The 21,804-nt window shown below is 39.7% G+C and overlaps 1 protein-coding gene across 1 annotated transcript in view; it reads right to left on the reverse strand.

Moving 5' to 3' along the window:
* The window catches only part of LOC309868516 (liprin-beta-1-like), a 153,713-nt gene that overhangs the window by 19,409 nt on the left and 112,500 nt on the right, over positions 1-21,804 (reverse strand). The window contains exons 10-12 of the mRNA XM_082738440.1: positions 18,753-18,814; positions 15,528-15,603; positions 5,260-5,414 (exon numbers count right to left, since the gene is read on the reverse strand). Coding sequence (XP_082594566.1) covers positions 5,260-5,414; positions 15,528-15,603; positions 18,753-18,814 — 293 coding nt within the window. The remainder of the gene's footprint in view (positions 1-5,259; positions 5,415-15,527; positions 15,604-18,752; positions 18,815-21,804) is intronic.

The raw sequence follows: 21,804 nt of genomic DNA on the forward strand, positions 1-21,804 counted from the left end.
CTTCTATTTATAAAATGGTCTCTGGATATAAACATCAATGACTGTTAAAGTCAGAGAAAACATTCTGGAGGAAGGTCATTTTTTTTTTTTAAAGGTTTTATTTATTTATTTGACAGAGAGAGAGTGATCACAAGTAGGCAGAGAGGCAGGCAGAGAGAGGGGGGAAGCAGGTCCCTGCTTAGCAGAGATCCCGATGTAGGGCTCGATCCCAGGACCCTGAGATCATGACCTGAGCTGAAGGCAGAGGCTTAACCCACTGAGCCACCCAGGTGCCCCAAGGAAGGTCATTTTTGAACTTGGTTCTGAATAAAACATAATACCATCAAGTAAGTCAATAGTTGATCCTGACAACTTTAAGCCCTAGTAAAAACTTTGGTTCTAACCTTATGCAAGTCACTTAACTGGGCACCAGTTTTCTCCTCTGTAACATGAGAATGGCAATGCCTACCTGACAGGGTTGTCATGATTTGAGATGAGATTTGGGTAAAGTGCTTTGTAAACACATCTGTTTTCACTTTATTTTCTATCACTAGTCTAATATAGAATGTTGTTCAAACCAGATTTTTTTTTTTTTAAGATTTTATTTATTTGGGACGCCTGGGTGGCTCAGTTGGTTAAGCAGCTGCCTTCGGCTCAGGTCATGATCCCAGCGTCCTGGGATCGAGTCCCACATCGGGCTCCTTGCTCCGCAGGGAGCCTGCTTCTCCCTCTGACTCTGCCTTGCACTCTGTCTGCCTGTGCTTGCTCTCTCTCTATCTGACAAATAAATAAATAAAATCTTAAAAAAAAAAAAAAAAGATTTTATTTATTTGACAGAGAGAGACATGGTGAGAGGGAACACAAGGAGGAGGAGTGGGAGAGGGAGAAGCAGGCTTCCCACTTCCCTGAGCAGGGAGCCTGATGATGGGCTCCATCCCAGAACCCTAGGATCACGACCTGAGCAGAAGGCAGACACTTAACGACTGAGCCACCTAGGCACCCCCCAAACCAGTTCTTTGTGGATACCACTTAAAACACTTGGCTTAATAATACTACAGCAGCAACAACAAAAATGCCTAAAAACACCTTCCTAAACAAATGCTTTGTGTACCCTAAGGATGGAATCTATGGAACAAATTTTATACTCTGGGGTTAAATAATTTTCGATGACTGTAGAGCAGTATGGTGTAAGAGCCCATCATAAACTACAATACATGAATCACTTAAAAAATATTGTGATAAAAAAATAAAATTTTCCTCAGTGAATTCAGTCTGCCAGTCAACCAACCAATCAGTGACCGTCCCTCCTTCTGAAGTCAGCCAGGAAGGTAGGGACTTACAACCTGGAACACACTTCTAGATGCCAATCAATCAATGACAGTCTCACCTCTGTAACCACACATCCACAGCGGATGTCAACTCTCTCTAGCCTCTGAGAGTCCCTCAATCCCTGAGCTCCAAGCAACCCCACATGCCCCACATATGATCAAAGAGACTGTCCCTGACCAACAAAGTTCACCGAGGTAACTAAATAAGCAATACATTTAGCTCTGTGGTTTTTTGTTCCAGTTACTGAGCGGTGGTCTCATTCCTTGACACTAAGAGGTTATAACATGTGAAGTCTGTTGAAATAATCTGATTGGGCCCAAGACGGAGTGGTTCGTGTTAAGCTCCATGTCAGTAAACCCAAGCTTAGCTAAGTTTCCGTGCTCGGCACTCCCAGAAAAGGCAGACCTAGGTCAACCAATCGGCACTTGCCTGCCCTTAGTAAGTTACCTGACCCACCCCGCCCCGAGACTTCTCTTTGCTGCACATTAAGGAAAGTAACCCTACTTAACCAACCAGCAAATGACCAGCCTGATCCTCTGCTCCTGCTTCCTTCGGCCTAAAAAAGCCCTTCATTTTGTACAGATCCGTAGAGTTCCTTTCCATCTGCTAAAACGGACATTGCCTGATTCATAAATTGCTGAATAAAGCCAGTAAGATGTTGCAAATTTACTCATTTGAAGTTTGTTCTTTAACAACAAGTCTGATCTTGTTGCTTCGCGATTTTTTTTTTTTTTGGAATCTTTATGATTAGTTCTGGGCAATTTACAGAGCCATCATCCCTGTGTTAAAAATTTTCTCAGCTGAATTTTTTTTTAAAGATTTTATTTATTTGACACAGAGAGATCACAAGTAGGCAGAGAGAGAGAGGAGGAAGCAGGCTCCCTGCTAAGCAGAGAGCCCATGTGGGACTTGATTGATCCCAGGACCCTGAGATCATAAACTGAGCCGAAGGCAGAGGCTTAACCTACTGAGCCACCCAGGCCCCCTGAATTTTGTTCTTTAAGAAGTCCTATTGCTGTAAAATAGGAGATTACTTCACTATCTTTTTTCTTTTTTTTTTTTTAATTTGAATCTTTATGATTAGTTCTGGGCGAATTATTGAGCCATCATCCCTTGTGTTGTCAAGTTCACAGTAGCTCCCCGGGTTCCTAACATGGGGAAGGAAATGGCCCACTAACAAACTGATCCATTTCCTTGATTTCGTTTTGAACTTAGGACTTTAACTCCCAACTCCAATCTCCCTTCTAGCTCTTCTTTAACAATATGGCTGAACACACTCAATCCTCATCAAATCATTCTGGTTCCAAACAAAAAGTCTCATTAAAGTACAATTCACATAGGAAAGACTTTTTTTAAAGAGACTATCTGGGCAAATCTTACATGTAACATCTGCCATTCTGTAAATAGGCAGCAAGCATACTCATTGACTGTCAAATGTTATTTTTCCCTTCAGTAGAAATATAATTAGCAATTAGGGGATTTTCCCCCTCTAACATATTTTTTATTTCCCCCTCTAAAATATTTTTTATTCCTTAACTAATCCTTTGCCTCTTTTTTCCAATTTTATTGGGATATCACTGACATGCAGTACCGTATAAATTAAAAAGAAAAAAGAAAAGGAAAGGAAAAAAAAACACATTTTTTTCCTTGCAATGAGAACTTTTCGGATCTACAGTCTTAGCAACCTTCCAGCATACCAGACAGCAGTGTTAACTATAGTCATCACGTTGTACCTTATACCCCCAGCACACTTGTCTTATAACTGGAAGTCCGTACCTTTTGATCACCACCTTCCAATTTCCCCTACCCAGTAATCCTTATGACTGACATCTTTTAGCCCTCTCCTATAGTGAAGAGAGAAATGTTTCCTCCTTGAATTCATTTTCATGCAATTCAAATTTCATTTTCTCATTAGGTAATCAGCAGGAATAGATAGGAAAAGAAAAGATGCCACTTGGTTTTTTTCTCACTGAATACAGTAATATGTTAAAGGAAAGACGACCAAAGGGGGAATTGGAAAACATAAGGTAGTCAAGACTATTTAGTTAAAAAACAAAAACAACAATAACAAAAACAATTTTTCCCATTCCCAGTTTCTCTAGACAGTACACTGCACTAAAATTAAAAGTTCTAGGGCAAAGAGGGAGGTGCTGTCAGGAAGCCACGGGTGTGCCTAGGTTAAGACCTCAGGAAGACTTAAGGTACAGCTATCTCATTGAAACCTTCAAAAAGTTCGACAACTCTAAAAACAGAGGGAGATTCCATAGCAGCCATACAGAAAATTTAAGATAGAGAAAGTCTTATGGTGAAGATAATTGTGGATATCCTTTACCTGACGGAGTGGATTATAAATTGATTCATAAGAAATGCCAAATGAATAAAATATTATACCAAATAGAACCAAGAGGGACAGAGATAGTAGAAGGCAGAAGGCCCTAGACCCGTATAGATACTTTTGCAGAAAACAACTCATCTGCAATTACAGGTTCTTTCTCCTGGAAATGGAAAGATGACTCCCAAGGAACAACCAAGAGCCCAAAGGTCTGGGCCCTGTCAAGGAACTGGCCACATGAGCCTGGCTGGATTTGGGAACTGCTACTGACTAATGATACGTGGGTGTCTTCCATGTCTATGTTCCCTCTTCTTGAATGGGAATGCCCAGTAGTTACTATGCCCATTCCACCACTGCATGTCAGGTGTGTAGGGGACAAATGACTTGACCTTGAATTTCCTGGTTCTTTACATGGAATGGAGTGCTACTCGAGAAGCCAAACCTGAGCAGCTGCACCTACATCTTGACCGGGTCTGGATGACAAGGTCTTGGGATGCGGAAGCCTGACTGGAGTAAGACCAAGAGGTCTTTGATGAGGGGATGAGGACATTTTGCATGGGGGAGGGATATAAATGATTGTAGCCAGAGAGTGGAGGGCAGTTGTACTAGTCGAATATGGTCGTAGGGGTATATGCCATCCCATGTGTTCTTCTCAAATGTGATATTACTTGTCCATCAAGAGGTAGGGTCTTTGTTTCCTCTCTGTGAATGTGTGTGGGCCTGTGACTACAGGAGAAGAGATGCCACAGGGTTTCCGAGTCATAGCATAAAAGATGATATAAATATGCCCAGTCCTCTTATTGGGATGCTCATCCTTAGGATCTAAACGCTCTGCTAGAAGAAAGCCAGGGAGTCACAGGTATTTCCAGCTAGGGCCTCAGCTGAGGTCCTGTCCAACAGTAGTACCAACCAACCATGTGATATACAAATGGGTAGCCTTCGGATGACTCAAGCCTCCAGCCTTCACACCATTCCAACTATTGCCCAGTGGAGCGAAGAAGAAATGCTCCTGCTGAGCCTTACCCACATCACACATTTGTTAGCAAAACAAGTGCTGTCATTCAAGCCACAAATTTTTGGGGTGGTTTGCAATAGGTAATGGAAACAGATTTTGGCACCAGTCTGATGTGTGAAAGAAAAGTTAATGATGAGTTCAAGACTAAATATTCCTGTCCAGCTGCTTTTTTCCAAGTCTAAAGAAGTCAGGGAAGATTTTAGACCAGAATTTTTCAGAGACAACATTGGAAGTGACTAAAACCAACTTCTTTATATAATCTCACGTTATCCCTCTTCATTTATTCCCTATTTGTTCTTTACTAATAAAGATTATTATTGTGTAGATTGTAATCCATTTAGGATGACATCTTTCTCCCATGTTCTTCCTGAATTATTTAAGCAATTTTGACATTGCCCAAGGTATTTATTTATTAAAGAGGGGGGGAAAAACCAATCTTTCAAATAAAGTCCTAGCAGACTGAGTTTTGACATGAAAATTGCTAAGACTCAGTCAGTAGCCACACTGAGAAAAGATCCCAGGTCTTTCCTGCTGTCAACAGCATTTTAACCTTCAATGACACAGTCTCTTCACTACAAAGATAATGTTGAGAGTCTGTAAATACCTCTTCTGGAACACTTGTGTTGAATGGGTCACGACTGGGAGATCCCGTGACTGGTGTAGATGATACACTTTTCTCCAGGTCACTAAAACCCTGCGCATCCAGCAAAGTGGAGACGGAACCAGAAGTGAGCAGACCGTCCAAGTCGCCATCTTGGTCTAGGAAAAGGAGAAAAATGGCAGCTTTTCATTTACATTTCATTTTTGGAGGAAGAATACCAACTGAATATAAACATTTTTCCCATCCTCAAAAATCAAAAGTGAGTTTCCTTTGAAATCCTTAGAAAAATAACAAGAGGACCTCTAGGAGAAATGTTAAACTATGAGCACCTGGAGCCTGAGGGTGGTATTAATAGCTATTACCACAGACTCACAGCCTTGAAATCAGAAGTTCATTTAGTCCAACAACCTTCCCTAATTTTGTTTCAGAATTTGGGGCTTTACAAATTTCAGTTCAGAAACAACCAAGCTGGGGAGGAGTCAAGATGGCGGAGAAGTAGCAAGCTGAGACTGCTTCAGCTAGCCGGAGATCAGCTAGATAGCTTATCTAAAGATTGCAAACACCTGAAAATCCATGGGCAGATCGAAGAGAAGAAGAACAGCAATTCTGGAAACAGAAAAACAACCACTTTCTGAAAGGTAGGACCGGCGGAGAAGTGAATCCAAAGCGACGGGAAGATAGACCCCGGGGGAGGGGCCGGCTCCCGGCAAGCGCGCACAAAATCAGGACTTTTAAAAGTCTGTTCCGCTGAGGGACATCGCTCCAGAGGCTAAACCGGGGCGAAGCCCACGCGGGGTCAGCGTGGCCTCAGGTCCCGCAGGGTCACAGAAGGATCGGGGGTGTCTGAGTGTCGCAGAGCTTGCGGGTATTGGAACGGGAGAGCCAGCTACAGAGACAGAGCCGACAGTAGGCTCACAGCTCAGTGTTACCTTGAACCGGTCGCAGGCTCGGTGAGCTCGGAGCGCAGCTGGAGGTCAGGCAGACGGGAGTAACTGGGCGCTGTTCTCTGAGGGCGCACTGAGGAGTGGGGCCCTGGGCTCTCGGCTCCTCCGGGCCTGAGACCAGGAGGCCGCCATTTGTATTCCCGTCCTCCGGAACTCAACGGAAAGCGCTCAGGGAACAAAAGCTCCTGAAAGCAAACCCGAGCGGATTACTCACCCCGGCCCCGAGTAAGGGCGCTGTAATTCCGCCTGGGGCAAAGACACTTGAGAATCACTACAACAGGCCCCTCCCCCAGAAGATCAACAAGAAATCCAGCCGAGACCAAGTTCACCTACCAAGGAGTGCGGTTTCAATACCAAGGAGAGCAGCCGAATTCCAGAGGAGGAGAAAGCCAAGCACGGAACTCATGGTTTTTTCCTGTGATTTTTTTTAGTCTTGCAGTTAATTTAATTTTTTCTTTTTCATTTTTTTTTTTCCTTCTCGCCTTCGGGTAAATTTTTTTTTTTAAACTGTTACCTTTTTCTTTTTTAACGATTTTTTACTAGTTTATCTAATATATATATTTTTACTTTTTTACATATTTCTTAGGTGTTTTCTTTTTTAAAAAATTCTTTTCTTTTTTAATTTCTTTTATCTTTTTTTTTCTTTCTTCCTTTTTGAACCTCTTTTTATCCCCTTTCTCCCCACTCACGATTTTGAATCTCTTCTCATTTGGTTAAAGCATATTTTCCTGGGGTTGTTGCCACCCTTTTAGTATTTTACTTGCCCCTTCATTTACTCTTATCTGGACAAAATGACAAGACGTAAAAATACAACACAAAAAAAAGAACAAGAGGCAGTACCGAAGGCTAGGGACCTAATCAATACAGACATCGGTAATATGTCAGATCTAGAGTTCAGAATGACAATTCTCAAGGTTCTAGCCTGGCTCGAAAAAGGCATGGAAGATATTAGAGAAACCCTCTCGAGAGATAGAAAAGCCCTTCTGGAGAAATAAAAGAACTAAAATCTAACCAAGTTGAAATAAAAAAAGCTATTAATGAGGTGCAATCAAAAATGGAGGCTCTAACTGCTAGGATAAATGAGGCAGAAGAAAGAATTAGTGATATAGAAGACCAAATGACAGAGAATAAAGAAGCTGAGCAAAAAAGGGACAAATAGCTACTGGACCACGAGGGGAGAATCCGAGAGATAAGTGACACCGTAAGACGAAACAACATTAGAATAATTGGGATTCCAGAAGAAGAAGAAAGAGAGAGGGGAGCAGAAGGTATACTGGAGAGAATTATTGGGGAGAATTTCCCCAATATGGCAAAGGGAATGAGCATCAAAATTCAGGAGGTTCAGAGAACGCCCCTCAAAATCAATAAGAATAGGCCCACACCCCGTCACCTAATAGTAAAATTTACAAGTCTCAGTGACAAAGAGAAAATCCTGAAAGCAGCCCGGGAAAAGAAGACTGTAACATACAATGGTAAAAATATTAGATTGGCAGCTGACTTATCCACATAGACCTGGCAGGCCAGAAAGAGCTGGCATGATATTTTCAGAGCACTAAACGAGAAAAACATGCAGCCAAGAATACTATATCCAGCTAGGCTATCATTGAAAATAGAAGGAGAGATTAAAAGCTTCCAGGACAAACAAAAACTGAAAGAATTTGCAAATACCAAACCAGCTCTACAGGAAATATTGAAAGGGGTCCTCTAAGCAAAGAGAGAGCCTACAAGTGGTAGATCAGAAAGGAACAGAGACCATATACAATAACAGTCACCTTACAGGCAATACAATGGCACTAAATTCCTATCTCTCAATAGTAACCCTGAATGTGAATGGGCTAAATGCCCCTGTCAAAAGACACAGGGTATCAGAATGGATAAAAAAACAAAACCCATCTATATGTTGCCTCCAAGAAACTCATTTTAAGCCCGAAGACACCTCCAGATTTAAAGTGAGGGGGTGGAAAAGAATTTACCATGCTAATGGACATCAGAAGAAAGCAGGAGTGGCAATCCTTAGATCAATTAGATTTTAAGCCAAAGACTATAATAAGAGATGAGGAAGGACACTATATCATACTCAAAGGGTCTGTCCAACAAGAAGATTTAACAATTTTAAATATCTATGCCCCCAATGTGGGAGCAGCCAACTATATAAACCAATTAATAACAAAATCAAAGAAACACATCCACAATAATACAATAATAGTAGGGGACTTTAACACTCCCCTCACTGAAATGGACAGATCATCCAAGCAAAAGATCAGCAAGGAAATAAAGGCCTTAAACGACAAACTGGACCAGATGGACATCACAGATATATTCAGAACTTTTCATCCCAAAGCAACAGAATACGCATTCTTCTCTAGTGCACATGGAACATTCTCCAGAATAGATCACATCCTCGGTCCTAAATCAGGACTCAACCGGTATCAAAAGATTGGGATCATTGCCTGCATATTTTCAGACCACAATGCTCTAAAGCTAGAACTCAACCACAAAAGGAAGTTTGGAAAGAACCCCAATACATGGAGACTAAACAGTATCCTTCTAAAGAATGAATGGGTCAACCGGGAAATTAAAGAAGAATTGAAAAAAATCATGGAAACAAATGATAATGAAAATACAACGGTTCAAAATCTGTGGGACACAACAAAGGCAGTCCTGAGAGGAAAATATATAGCGGTACAAGCCTTTCTCAAGAAACAAGAAAGGTCTCAGGTACACAACCTAACCCTACACCTAAAGGAGCTGGAGAAAGAACAAGAAAGAAACCCTAAGCCCAGCAGGAGAAGAGAAATCATAAAGATCAGAGCAGAAATCAATGAAATAGAAACCAAAAAAACAATAGAACAAATCAACGAAACTAGGAGCTGGTTCTTTGAAAGAATTAATAAATTTGATGAACCCCTGGCCCGACTTACCAAAAAGAAAAGAGAAAGGACGCAAATAAATAAAATCATGAATGAAAGAGGAGAGATCACAACTAACACCAAAGAAATACAAACTATTATAAGAACATACTATGAGCAACTCTACGGCAATAAATTTGACAATCGGGAAGAAATGGATGCATTCCTAGGAACATATAAACTACCACAACTGAACCAGGAAGAAATAGAAAGCCTGAACAGACCCATAACCAGTAAGGAGATTGAAACAGTCATTAAAAGTCTCCAAACAAACAAAAGCCCAGGGCCAGATGGCTTCCCGGGGGAATTCTACCAAACATTTAAAGAAGAACTAATTCCTATTCTCCTGAAACTGTTCCAAGAAATAGAAATGGAAGGAAAACTTCCAAACTCATTTTATGAGGCCAGCATCACCTTGATCCCAAAACCAGACAAGGATCCCACCAAAAAAGAGAGCTATAGACCGATATCCTTGATGAACACAGATGCGAAAATACTCAACAAAATACTAGCCAATAGGATTCAACAGTACATTAAAAAGATTATTCACCACGACCAAGCGGGATTTATCCCAGGGCTGCAAGGTTGGTTCAACATCCGCAAATCAGTCAATGTGATACAACACATCAATAAAAGAAAGAACAAGAACCATATGATACTCTCAATAGATGCTGAAAAAGCATTTGACAAAGTACAGCATCCCTTCCTGATCAAAACTCTTCAAAGTGTAGGGATACAGGGCACATACCTCAATATCATCAAAGCCATCTATGAAAAACCCACCGCAAATATTCTCAATGGAGAAAAACTGAAAGCTTTTCCGCTAAGGTCAGGAACACGGCAGGGATGTCCATTATCACCACTGCTATTCAACATAGTACTAGAGGTCCTAGCCTCAGCAATCAGACAACAAAAGGACATTAAAGGCATCCAAATCGGCAAAGAAGAAGTCAAATTATCACTCTTCGCAGATGATATGATACTATATGTGGAAAACCCAAAAGACTCCACTCCAAAACTGCTAGAACTTATACAGGAATTCAGTAAAGTGTCAGGATATAAAATCCATGCACAGAAATCAGTTGCATTTCTCTACACCAACAGCAAGACAGAAGAAAGAGATATTAAGGAGTCAATCCCATTTACAATTGCATCGAAAACCAGAAGATACCTAGGAATAAACCTAACCAAAGAGACACAGAATCTATACTCAGAAAACTATAAAGTACTCATGAAAGAAATTGAGGAAGACACAAAGAAATGGAAAAATGTTCCATGCTCCTGGATTGGAAGAATAAATATTGTGAAAATGTCTATGCTACCTAAAGCAATCTACACATTTAATGCAATTCCTATCAAAGTACCATCCATCTTTTTCAAAGAAATGGAACAAATAATGCTAAAATTTATATGGAACCAGAAAAGACCTCGAATAGCCAAAGGGATATTGAAAAAGAAAGCCAACGTTGGTGGCATCACAATTCCAGAATTCAAGCTCTATTACAAAGCTGTCATCATCAAGACAGCATGGTACTGGCACAAAAACAGACACATAGATCAATGGAACAGAATAGAGAGCCCAGAAATAGTCCCTCAACTCTACAGTCCACTAATCTTCGACAAAGCAGGAAAGAATGTCCAATGGAAAAAAGACAGCCTCTTCAATAAATGGTGCTGGGAAAATTGGACAGCCACATGCAGAAAAATGAAATTGGACCATTTCCTTACACCACACACAAAAATAGACTCAAAATGATGAAGGACCTCAATGTGCGAAAGGAATCCATCAAAATCCTTGAGGAGAACACACGCAGCAACCTCTTCGACCTCTGCCGCAGCAACATCTTCCTAGGAACAACGCCAAAGGCAAGGGAAGCAAGGGAAAAAATGAACTATTGGGATTTCATCAAGATCAAAAGCTTTGGCACAGCAAAGGAAACAGTTAACAAAATCAAAAGACAACTGACAGAATGGGAGAAGATATTTGCAAACGACATATCAGATAAAGGACTAGTGTCCAGAATCTATAAAGAACTTAGCAAACTCAACACCCAAAGAACAAATAATCCAATCAAGAAATGGGCAGAGGACATGAACAGACATTTCTGCAAAGAAGACATCCAGATGGCCAACAGACACATGAAAAAGTGCTCCATATCACTCGGCATCAGGGAAATACAAATCAAAACCACAATGAGATATCACCTCACACCTGTCAGAATGGCTAAAATCAACAAGTCAGGAAATGACAGATGCTGGCGAGGATGCAGAGAAAGGGGAACCCTCTTACACTGTTGGTGGGAATGCAAGCTGGTGCAGCCACTCTGGAAAACAGCATGGAGGTTCCTCAAAATGTTGAAAATAGAACTGCCCTATGACCCAGCAATTGCACTATTGGGTATTTACCCTAAAGATACAAATGTAGTGATCCAAAGGGGCACGTGCACCTGAATGTTTATAGCAGCAATGTCCACAATAGCCAAACTATGGAAAGAACCTAGATGTCCATCAACAGATGAACGGATCAAGAAGATGTGGTATATATACACAATGGAATACTATGCAGCCATCAAAAGAAATGAAATCTTGCCATTTGCAACAACATGGATGGAACTAGAGCGTATCATGCTTAGCGAAATAAGTCAAGCAGAGAAAGACAACTATCATATGATCTCCCTGATATGAGGAAGTGGTGATGCAACATGGAGGCTTAAGTGGGTAGGAGAAGAATAAATGAAACAAGATGGGATTGGGAGGGAGACAAACCATAAGAGACTCTTAATCTCACAAAACAAACTGAGGGTTGCTGGGGGGAGGGGGTTTGGGAGAAGGGGGTGGGATTATGGACACTGGGGAGGGTATGTGCTTTGGTGAGTGTTGTGAAGTGTGTAAACCTGGTGATTCACAGACCTGTACCCCTTGGGATAAAAATATATGTTTATAAAAAATAAAAAATTAAAAAAAAAAAAAGAAACAACCAAGCTGGAGAATATCAGTGGTACAACAAACTAATTCTGAACAGCAACACAGTCACCATGAGAAACTCAATATTCATCATTCATCATTTCTGTGTTCTTATTTTTTTATTAATTTTTAATAAACTAATAATGTATTTTTATCTCCAGAGGTACAGGTCTGTGAATTGCCAGGTTTACACATTTCACAGCACTCACATCATCATTTCTGTGTTCTTAAAGCAAAACAAAACAAAACAAAACAAAAACCACATACATATAAAGAAGAAAAAACAACAATAGGCAATCTTCTGATTCCTTAAGATGATCCTTCTGTGCCATTTATTTTAAAGAAGAAAGAACAGCCTTATGGACAAATGCAACCACATACCCAGGAAAGCGGCCAACTTTGAGAACTACTTCTACATCTTCAGCAATGAAAAGGATTAGCTGCTGAACAACTATGTCAGATATTCTTTTTTAAAACCAAAAATTGATGCTTAAAACACTATTCTCTGAATAGTACAAAATCCTAAACTCATTTAAAGCTGTTAACTAGACTTACCTTCTTATATTTTTATTAGGCATTTATTCTAATTTCATTAAAATGTAGGTATTATTCGCATTCTCTAAGGACTAAGTAAATACAAATACTAGTTAGAAATCACTGTTTATAAACTATTCATTAGAACAGGACATAATTTTCAATGGTGGTTAAAAACTCCCTCTTTTTAATATACAAATGTCAGTAAGTACATGATAAGATGTCCAATACTTTTCATCACGAGGGACTTGTGACGAGAATACTTAAACACTAAACCAATTAAATCAAAATCATATCAAATGTACAGGATTGTGAAGTTTCAAATACCATACCAAGTGTTGGCAAGTGATACATTGCTGTTGGCAATGTAAAATAATACAACTAACTTTGGAAAAGAAAACGAAAAACAACCTCCTTTTTCTACACATTTTATATGCATTAAAAAAGATGAAAAAAAGTACAGGAGGGGTGCCTGGGTATCTCAGTTGGTTAAGTGTCTCTCTCTCTCTCTTTTTTTTTTTAAGCTTTATTTACTTATTTGAGAGAGAGAGAGCATTGCATGCACGCACAGGCCAGGGGAGGGACAGAAGGAAAGAATCTTCAAGTAGCCTCCACCTGAGTGCAGAGCCAAGGTAAGGCCTGATCTCACGACCCATAAGATCATGAGCTGAGCTGAAAGCAAGAGTCGGACGCTTAACAAACTGAGCCACCCAGGTGCTCCAAACGTCAGACTCCATCTCTGCTCAGGTCTTGATCTCCAGGTCGTGAGTTCAAGCCCTATGTTGGGCTCCATGCTGGTCATGGAGTCTATTTTAAAACAAAACCAGATTAAACAAACAACAACAACAACAAAAAACCCCATGAAACTGACAAAAATGATCATGTCAGTGCAATTATGAAGAATACCTCTTTTCTTGATTTTCTTATGTTTCATAATTATAGAAATTAATGTTTTCCTTTGATTTTTAAATATAAAAACTACAGTATTGAGATTCTATAAAATCAAATACTGTTTTAAATGTTATGACTACAGGGGTGCCTGGGTGGCTCAGTGGGTTGAGCCTCTGCTTTCGGCTCAGGTCATGATCTCAGGGTCTTCTGCTCAGCAGGGAGCCTGCTTTCCCCTCTCTTTCAGCTGCCTCTTTGCCTATTTGTGATCTTTCTCTTTGTCAAATAAATAAATAAAATCTTTAAAAAAAATAAATGTTATGACTACGTAAAAATTAATCACTTGTTAATTTGCAATACTGTCTAAAAAGAGACACTCTCTTGAAGGCAGAGAAAATGCTGAGTGATGAGAATCGCTGTAAGAACACTGACAGAGGTTCATTTGCTTGCTCATTTGGATATTTAAAATTTTAACATACACTAAGTCCTGTGGAAAATAAGATGAAGATCCATTTTTTTTTCCCCTCTCAGAAATCCTCGTCTGAAGTAGGATTTTCTTTCTTTTTGAACTCATCGAAATTGAAATTCCAAAATCTGAGTATTTCACAAGTATCTCTGAAAAAATTTATTACTCATGTTTACTTTTAGAGCAAATAACCCCACCTTGCATTGCTAATGAATGAGAAAACTTCCAACGTTCTTAACACTTTTGTTTTAAATGACCCCCAGAGATTTTCCACATTTGAGGATGGCCAACTGAACCATGCACCTATAGAATAATACCACATCAAAAGGCATAACTATTTTATTAAGTTTTTAATTCTAATTAACATACAGTGTAATACTAGTCTCAGGTATACAATATAGTAATTCAAAACTTCCCAACATCACCCTGTGCTCATCCCAACAAGTGCACTCCTTAATCCCCATCAAAGCGTGACTATTTTTACTTAGATGTCTTATGGTTTTGGTTTTATTTTATGTTTTAACTTAACACATTCAAAGCTGAACACAACCCCCCTTAATCATTTCAGTGCGCCCTCACTAGGCTTCGCTACCTTGGTAAATGGAATCATCACACACCCACCCCCCACCCCCGGTCGCTTTAGTCAAAAACATCAGTCTTTCTTGATTCTTTCCTCTTCTTCACTCTCATCTAATTCGTCACACCACTGTGTTAGTTCGAACACCAAAATGTGTTTCTAATCAGTACCATTATTAACATTCCATTTGGAATCCTGCAAGAGCCTCTTGACTGGCTTCTCTTCTTCTGATACTGCTCCCTCCTCCCAATATGGTCCATTTGTTACGAAAATGCCGCAGACTTGTAAAAACCCTTCCGTGGATCCCTCTGGGCTCACAGAGCTGAATGCCTCACATTGCCTGACCTGGCCAACGCTAACTTCTATCCGCTCGGCTCATCTCCTCTCATTCTCCCCCTGATCACTTCCTTCCAGTCAGTCACAACGGTCTTTTTACTACTTAAATACACCGAGCCCATTTTCCCCATAGGCTCTTTTAATAAATAAACAAACAAACAAACAAACAAATAAATGAATGAATGAATAAATGAATAAAATTTACTTATTTATTTTTGAGAGAGAGAGAGAAAGCATAAGCAGGAGGGAAGGGTAGAGGGAGAAGCAGACTGTTTGCTGATCTGGGAGGCCAATGCAGGACTCGATCCCAGGACCCTGGGATCATGACCTGAGCTGAAGGCAGATGCTTAACCCACTGAGCCACCCAGATGCCCCTCCCCACAGGCTCTAGAACACACTGTTCTGTCTAGAATGCTATCTGATGAACTCCACACAGAGGTTCTCCTTGACCAACCAGTCCACAGTATTCTCTTTGGCCTACTCACCAAGAAAGTGTGTGATATTGTTTCCTAATGATATTGTTGAATAAATGAATAAACAAACTATTTTGGAATAATGGATATTCCAGGAAAATGAAAACAAATGTTAAAGTTCATAGCCACTTAAAATCAAGTAAAGTAGAAAAACCTATAGAGCTACAGTACCTTTTTTACCTTGGGTCAGTATCACTGTATCTTGCATCTTCTTGTACCTATTCAGGCACTGTCGAAGATCTTCTATTTTCCGATCCTATTAATAAAATAAATTGTCATCTTTAAACTATGACTTTAAACAGTAAAAGTAATTGCAACACAAAGAATAGGGAGACATGAATTATTTACATTATTCAAGGAATATTTCTAAACTTTAGTAAAACTGGTAATATCTACATTTTACCAGTTTTCCTACGTACATCAGAGATAGAGAAAAAGTACCTCTAAATTTAGAGATCCTATCCTTCAGCTGCCATCTTTAAAAACAAAAACAAAACAAGGTAATAAGATACAAAACAAAAACAAAAACAAAACAAGAAAAAAATCAACTTTAATTATTCTCCTCTCCAACTTATGGGCAGGTCTTGAAAGAAAGATCTACTACACCTGTTGTCTTTACCTGCTGTCATCAATCATAATCTGGCCTTTCTCTTCTCAAAACACTCAGCCAAAGTTGTACCAATTAGTCATCAGAGTCATCAGAGACTTCACATTTACTAAAAATAAGAGAACTTTTCATCCTTTTTCTAATTTGACCTCTGATACTTGACTGACCCCACTCTTTCCTCCTTTTTCCTTCACTTTTCTTTCCACTCTTTCTTTTCTTCTATTTTGATTTCTTAATCCCTTGACCAGATAGATATTCTACTTCCACTATCTACCCAGCCCAGTCTATAAAATGTTAGTGCTTTAAGATTTTGTCCTTTACCCCCACTCTGGTGGATCCTAAAAAAATGGGCTCCCTAGCTCTTCTCTCACTGGTTTTGGGCCTGGCCATGTGACTTGCTTTGGTCAAAGAGATATCAACAAATGTGGTTAGGGTTTGCCCTCTCTCTCTGCTCCAGGGAACCTTCACTATGTGAAGAAGCACAGGCTAGTCTAATGGAAGACGAGATATCATTTGGAAAAGAGACATCCCAGATGGGCCCAATCTACGCAAGGATGTTAATCACTAGACATGGGAGTCACACCAGCCTAGACCATCCAGCCCCATCCCACCCACCAGCTAACTGCAGAGATCAACAAAGCCAGCCCAGACCAGGAGAACCCCCTAATCAACCATCAGAAGTATGAGAAATAATAAATGTGATTTGTCATGGAGCAAAAGCTAATTTACATATCAACTATAGCTTAGTCTCCGAAAATCTATAATTCTGTATTTTTCCTAAAATGGACTGGGTTCACTCCCTACCCCATCTATAATTATACATTAACCCCCAAATTTAGATTCATTTTCCAACTTTCTATGAGAAATCTCCTTTTAAAAGTCCCATGAGCACATCGAAGTGAATGTCTCTAAAATTAAGCTCATTATTTGCCCCTGGTACTTGAGCTTAGATTCCCTTAACTCTTTGAGGGCACTATCATTCACCTCATTACTCAAACTAGAAACTTGTTCTCAAATCCCCCCCAAAAAAATTACTTCAAAGACTTTTACTTACTCGAGACAAAAAGAGGGTGAGAGTGAGAGAAGAAGAAGCAGGAGGAAGGGGCAGAGGGAGAGGGAGAAGCAGGCTCCCACAGGGAACCTGATGTGGAGCTCAATCCCAGGACCCTGTGGTCGTAACCTGACCGAAGGTAGGTGCTTAACCAACTGAGCCACCCAGGAGCCCTCAAATCCAAAATAAGGTTTTCAAAAACCCTGTCAACCTGTGTAAATGTCAGCGTCATATACCCCTCTACCTTATCTCATTCTGAACTTTCCCAACATGCACTAGGCTGTGCCAAGTCTGGGCTTTTGAGACATGTTTAGTTCATAGATACTCTCCTTAGCAGCTTTCGTTTTCCTGATAAACAACTCTTGCCTTTCCTCAGATTTTGCTCAAATGCAACCTCTTTGAAGCCTTCTGGAACTACTAAAAACTTATGTCAGCGTTGGTGCTCCTAAAGCAGTTTGAATGTCTAGTAAGCCCTCAGTCAACACTGGGAGATTTGTTTGTTATTGATGCTTTTTGAGAGAGAGAAATTAAGACTAAATGAATTTGTGATTACTTTTTTAAAAGTAAAAGCTATGGGGGCACCGAGGGGACTCAGTCAGTTATGCGTCTACCTTTGGCTCAGGTAGTGATCCCAGAGTCCTGGGATCAAGCCCCATATCAAGCTCCCTGTTTGCTGTTTTTCTCTCAAATAAATAAAATCTTAAAAAAAAAAAAAAAAGTAAAAACTACATGGGCCCCTTGCTAATGACTTTCCTTTTTATTCCACAGTGGTAAAGACTAGCAAAAAGAAACCTAAATATAGGTGGGTGGAGAGGGCAATGAGTTTATTTCCTAATAAAGAGCAAATAAAGAGAATGAACGGCAAAAATATAGAGTAAAACAGAGAACACAAGAATTAGAGAAAGAAACAAGCTGAGACAAAAAGATCAAGGCAAAGTTCTTTGGCAGTTGCTTGTTTTTTTACTTCCTTGAAATGACTCTTTTCTTGGGAAAATGCCTCCTTGTCCTATTCATTGAGTAACATGAGGTGTAAGAGTAGTTCTGATGATGCGAGCTGAACCCGACTGCTGCTGTCCGCTGGGTATATGGCTGATCAGGTAGGCCATGAAAAAACACCTTGCTTTAGAGGACACTGTTTCCCTGCTCTCATCAGAATGAAATCAGTGAAGCAACAGGAAAGAAGACGCTGGAGTCCCTGGCATTTGGCCAACAAAGCTAAAAGACAGCCTAGGGCCATATTTTATTTCATGGTACTGATGCCTCTGTTCTCGTATCTCACCTCTCAGGAGAACAGAGACAATCCCTCATGTGAAAGAATCCAGGAGTGTGAAGAAAATGATATGAAGAAAATTAACCTCATCGGGAAGCTAACAGTTGTCAGGGACCACCCCTTTCAGAGTTCATGCGAGCCCAGAAAGGATGCACTATGGACTGTATCCTTTCTCTCATTTCCCACCTGAATATAAAGAAATGATCTGAGGGCTTGAACATTTTTCCAGATTCACAGGGAGGTGGGAGAGGGAGATCTCAGTGGACCCAGTGCTGCCGGTCACCACTCTACCCACACAGTCACAATGACAACTGCCATCACCGAGAGCAGGCACATGAAGGTAGAAAGGCAGAACGGCTGTCCCTCAACATCAGTAGTGTGTAGGGTTCTTCCAACCTGGCATATCTCAAGAAAACTCATGGAGTGATCAAAATGGTGGTACACACCCACATAAATACTTTAATTTCATCTAGATACCTTTTCTTCATTTGCTGCCATCAAAGATTCCATAGCCTTTTTCATTTTTTGCACTTCAATATCTGAAAATATCACAAGAACACGTCAGAAGTCAGTTTTGTTAAGGTGTGTGACAATAACAAGGGGCTGACTCTTCAGACTGAAGTGTTTTAATGAAATGTTTACCGTCCATATCCTCTTTTGGGGAAAATCTGAAAAATGAACACCTTCCATGTCGCCTGAATAGTTACCACTCCAGGAAGCAAACAATATGGGTCAGAGCTAACTACCCTCTCTCGAAGCAATAACAAAATCCTCACGAGAACACGGAAGGTGAAATTTCAGTGCTACAACCATGAAAACACGGCTTTTCAATTAAAAAAAAAAAAAAAGAAACAAGAAACCTAGAAAGCAGTGGGCGAAAGCGATGGACAGTGTACACAATGACATAAGCAGAGGACAGGATACTCAGTTTTAACCAAGATGGAGGCATGAATGGCAAGAGCCTGATGGAATGTGGCATCAATAGCAGTCATGCTATGAAGGTGGTTGTAGGTTCCATACAGAAGGATAAGTACTTTGCTTCATCTATAAACATCATTTATGACACTATTTTAAAAGGTAAATGTGATTTTCCTTAAAATTTGACAGTCAAATACAAAAGCACATTACTTTAATAATAAAAGAACCAATATTTTAAGATGAAATGTCAACCTAAAACGAAATCACAAATTTTAAAAAATTCAAACAGAAAAAAAAATTGAGCTAAGGTTACCTGCTTCTGAGAAAAACAAACAAACAAACTACTACTTAAGGTAAGTTTTAAAATGCATCATTCATCACTGATAAAACACTTTCAATATGAAGGTATATTCTGTAGAAAATGCCTTTTTTTTTTTTTTTGATGCCCAATTCTCTGGGTGTAAGAATTCAACATCTGGAGGAAAGAGTCTATTAATTAATGATTTATCTCGATGAGGCTGGTTCTGTTAATCAGCCTGGGTACAATCTTGTCTAACACCAACAGGGTATGTTTAGTTCCTAATGTAGATCTCAGGGAAGAAGTGGGCTACAAAACCTTGAAAAGTAATTTTCTCCTCAGATACTCTGTCTCCCGAACTACAAAAAAAATTCTTCCTCCCCTCTGTTACTCTGGGTGTTCTGCTATACCCTGTGGAGCAAAAGGGCTGAATCGGGGGGGGAAAAATCAGCAAAATGACCTTTTACTCCTTGTTTTTACTGTTTGTTTATATACGCTCTATTTTGTGCACTCTGAAGAAATGGAGAGCTTATCGATGAAGCAACTTCACATCTTTGGTGAGATAAATGTTTTTAAAACACATGCAAAGAACAGTCCAAGTAGTACTTTTGGTGAATTTAAAGGCTGATGGAAAGACACCAAAAACCTTACTTTTGTCTTTGAGCTTCTTTTTAAGATTTTCATCTGTGTAGGAAAACCCATCGAATTGGAAGTTAGTATATACATTACAACAATAAATATTTTTAAAGTACTATTATTTAGTCTTTTGCCTAAGATAAAGAAGCTAACCCTATAAAAACTGAATATTAAACACTATTTTGTGGCTTTAGGAATGGTACTGCAATGCATGATGCTCTGTGTAAGGTTAGAAAGAGAATATAATTCATCCAAAGACCTAGATTTGAGTTTCTACCTCTGTCACTTCTTCTCTGTGAACCCTGATTTCCTGGCATATTAAAGTTAGGTCTGTGGAATACAAGCAGTCCTTATACTCTACGGGGTGAAAACACCATTAGTGATGTTTGGTTGTAACATTTCCATTACGGGTCAGCACATGGCTTTCCTGAATGTGCCCAGCACTTGGCTTAGGACACATGAACCTCACCACTCAAATTCAATGACTCTGACGTGGTCTACCTCCCGTTCAATGAGATGAGTCCACTGATCACGCAGTGAGATCTTATGCCAACATCAGATTGCTATGAAGTTTCTAAACATTGCTCCCGACTCTTGTGTTTATCGGGCTGTGTGTTGGCGATAAGCAGTTCATAGACCAGCGTCCGTCTTTGGGAACCACTACTCCAACACGTCCTCTAGCCCACAACATGATTCCATTTTATTCTTAAAACCCTAAAGGCATGACCTATCTGTGAACATCCTTTAAAGACTACACAAATCTAGGGATGCCTTGCTGGTTCGTTCAGTCAGTATATAGTATGTGATTTTTGATCTCGGGGAGGTGAGTTCCAACCCCATGTTGAGTGTAGAGCTTCCTTAAAAAACAAAAAAACACAACGCCAGAATTCTATTATATGCCAAAATACACAAGGGGGGAAAAATCCTTCAATGGTTGATGAGTTAGCTTTCTGATCCATAGGGAATTACAACTACAGGGATATAAAGCCAGGGTATTCTAGAACCAAGAAAGACATTATAGGTAACCTAACTGAAGCCCTTCATTATTCAGACAGTGAGGTTACCGATGCTCACATAAAAATGTACTAAAGCTACACTCAATGGAATTTTTAGTTTCAAGAGTCAGAAGTTGCTTTGTAGTTTGCATGCCACAGTGATTTATAATAGCAAAGAAAGGTTAAATCAAACCTAGTGTTGTCAGGTATTCTGTGCATTTATATTTCCAAATATAACATAAAAAACACATTTCATTCAAGTTATTTTCTATCACATATAACGTGTATTAAAAATGACAGTCCATACAATATTCAAGACAAACTTCCTCAGTTATGAGAAAAATTTTTGATAAATTCACACACGTTTTCAAAAAAGAGGATTATTTTTGCTTTCTAGCAGGTTGAGGGCTCAGTCCACCATAAGAAATTTTCCTTGATCTTCCAAAGATGCAAAGTCCTTTCCTCTCTTCTCTCAAAAGTGTAAGGAACGGTTTCTAAATCTCTTAGTTCATGCTGTTTCAAGTTCAGTTCAGAGGGAGATTAAACCTGGGACATGATAATGTTCCCTTTTAATGCTTTCTATCACTTCCTTGTACTGCCATCAGAACAAGAACTGTCTCAACAGAATTCACAACTTAGTAATGCATAATAAACACCGCATGAAGTACAGAGTTGCTCTCCT

Source organism: Mustela nivalis (genome assembly GCF_964662115.1).
Source record: "Mustela nivalis genome assembly, chromosome: 7".
NCBI lineage: Eukaryota > Metazoa > Chordata > Mammalia > Carnivora > Mustelidae > Mustela > Mustela nivalis.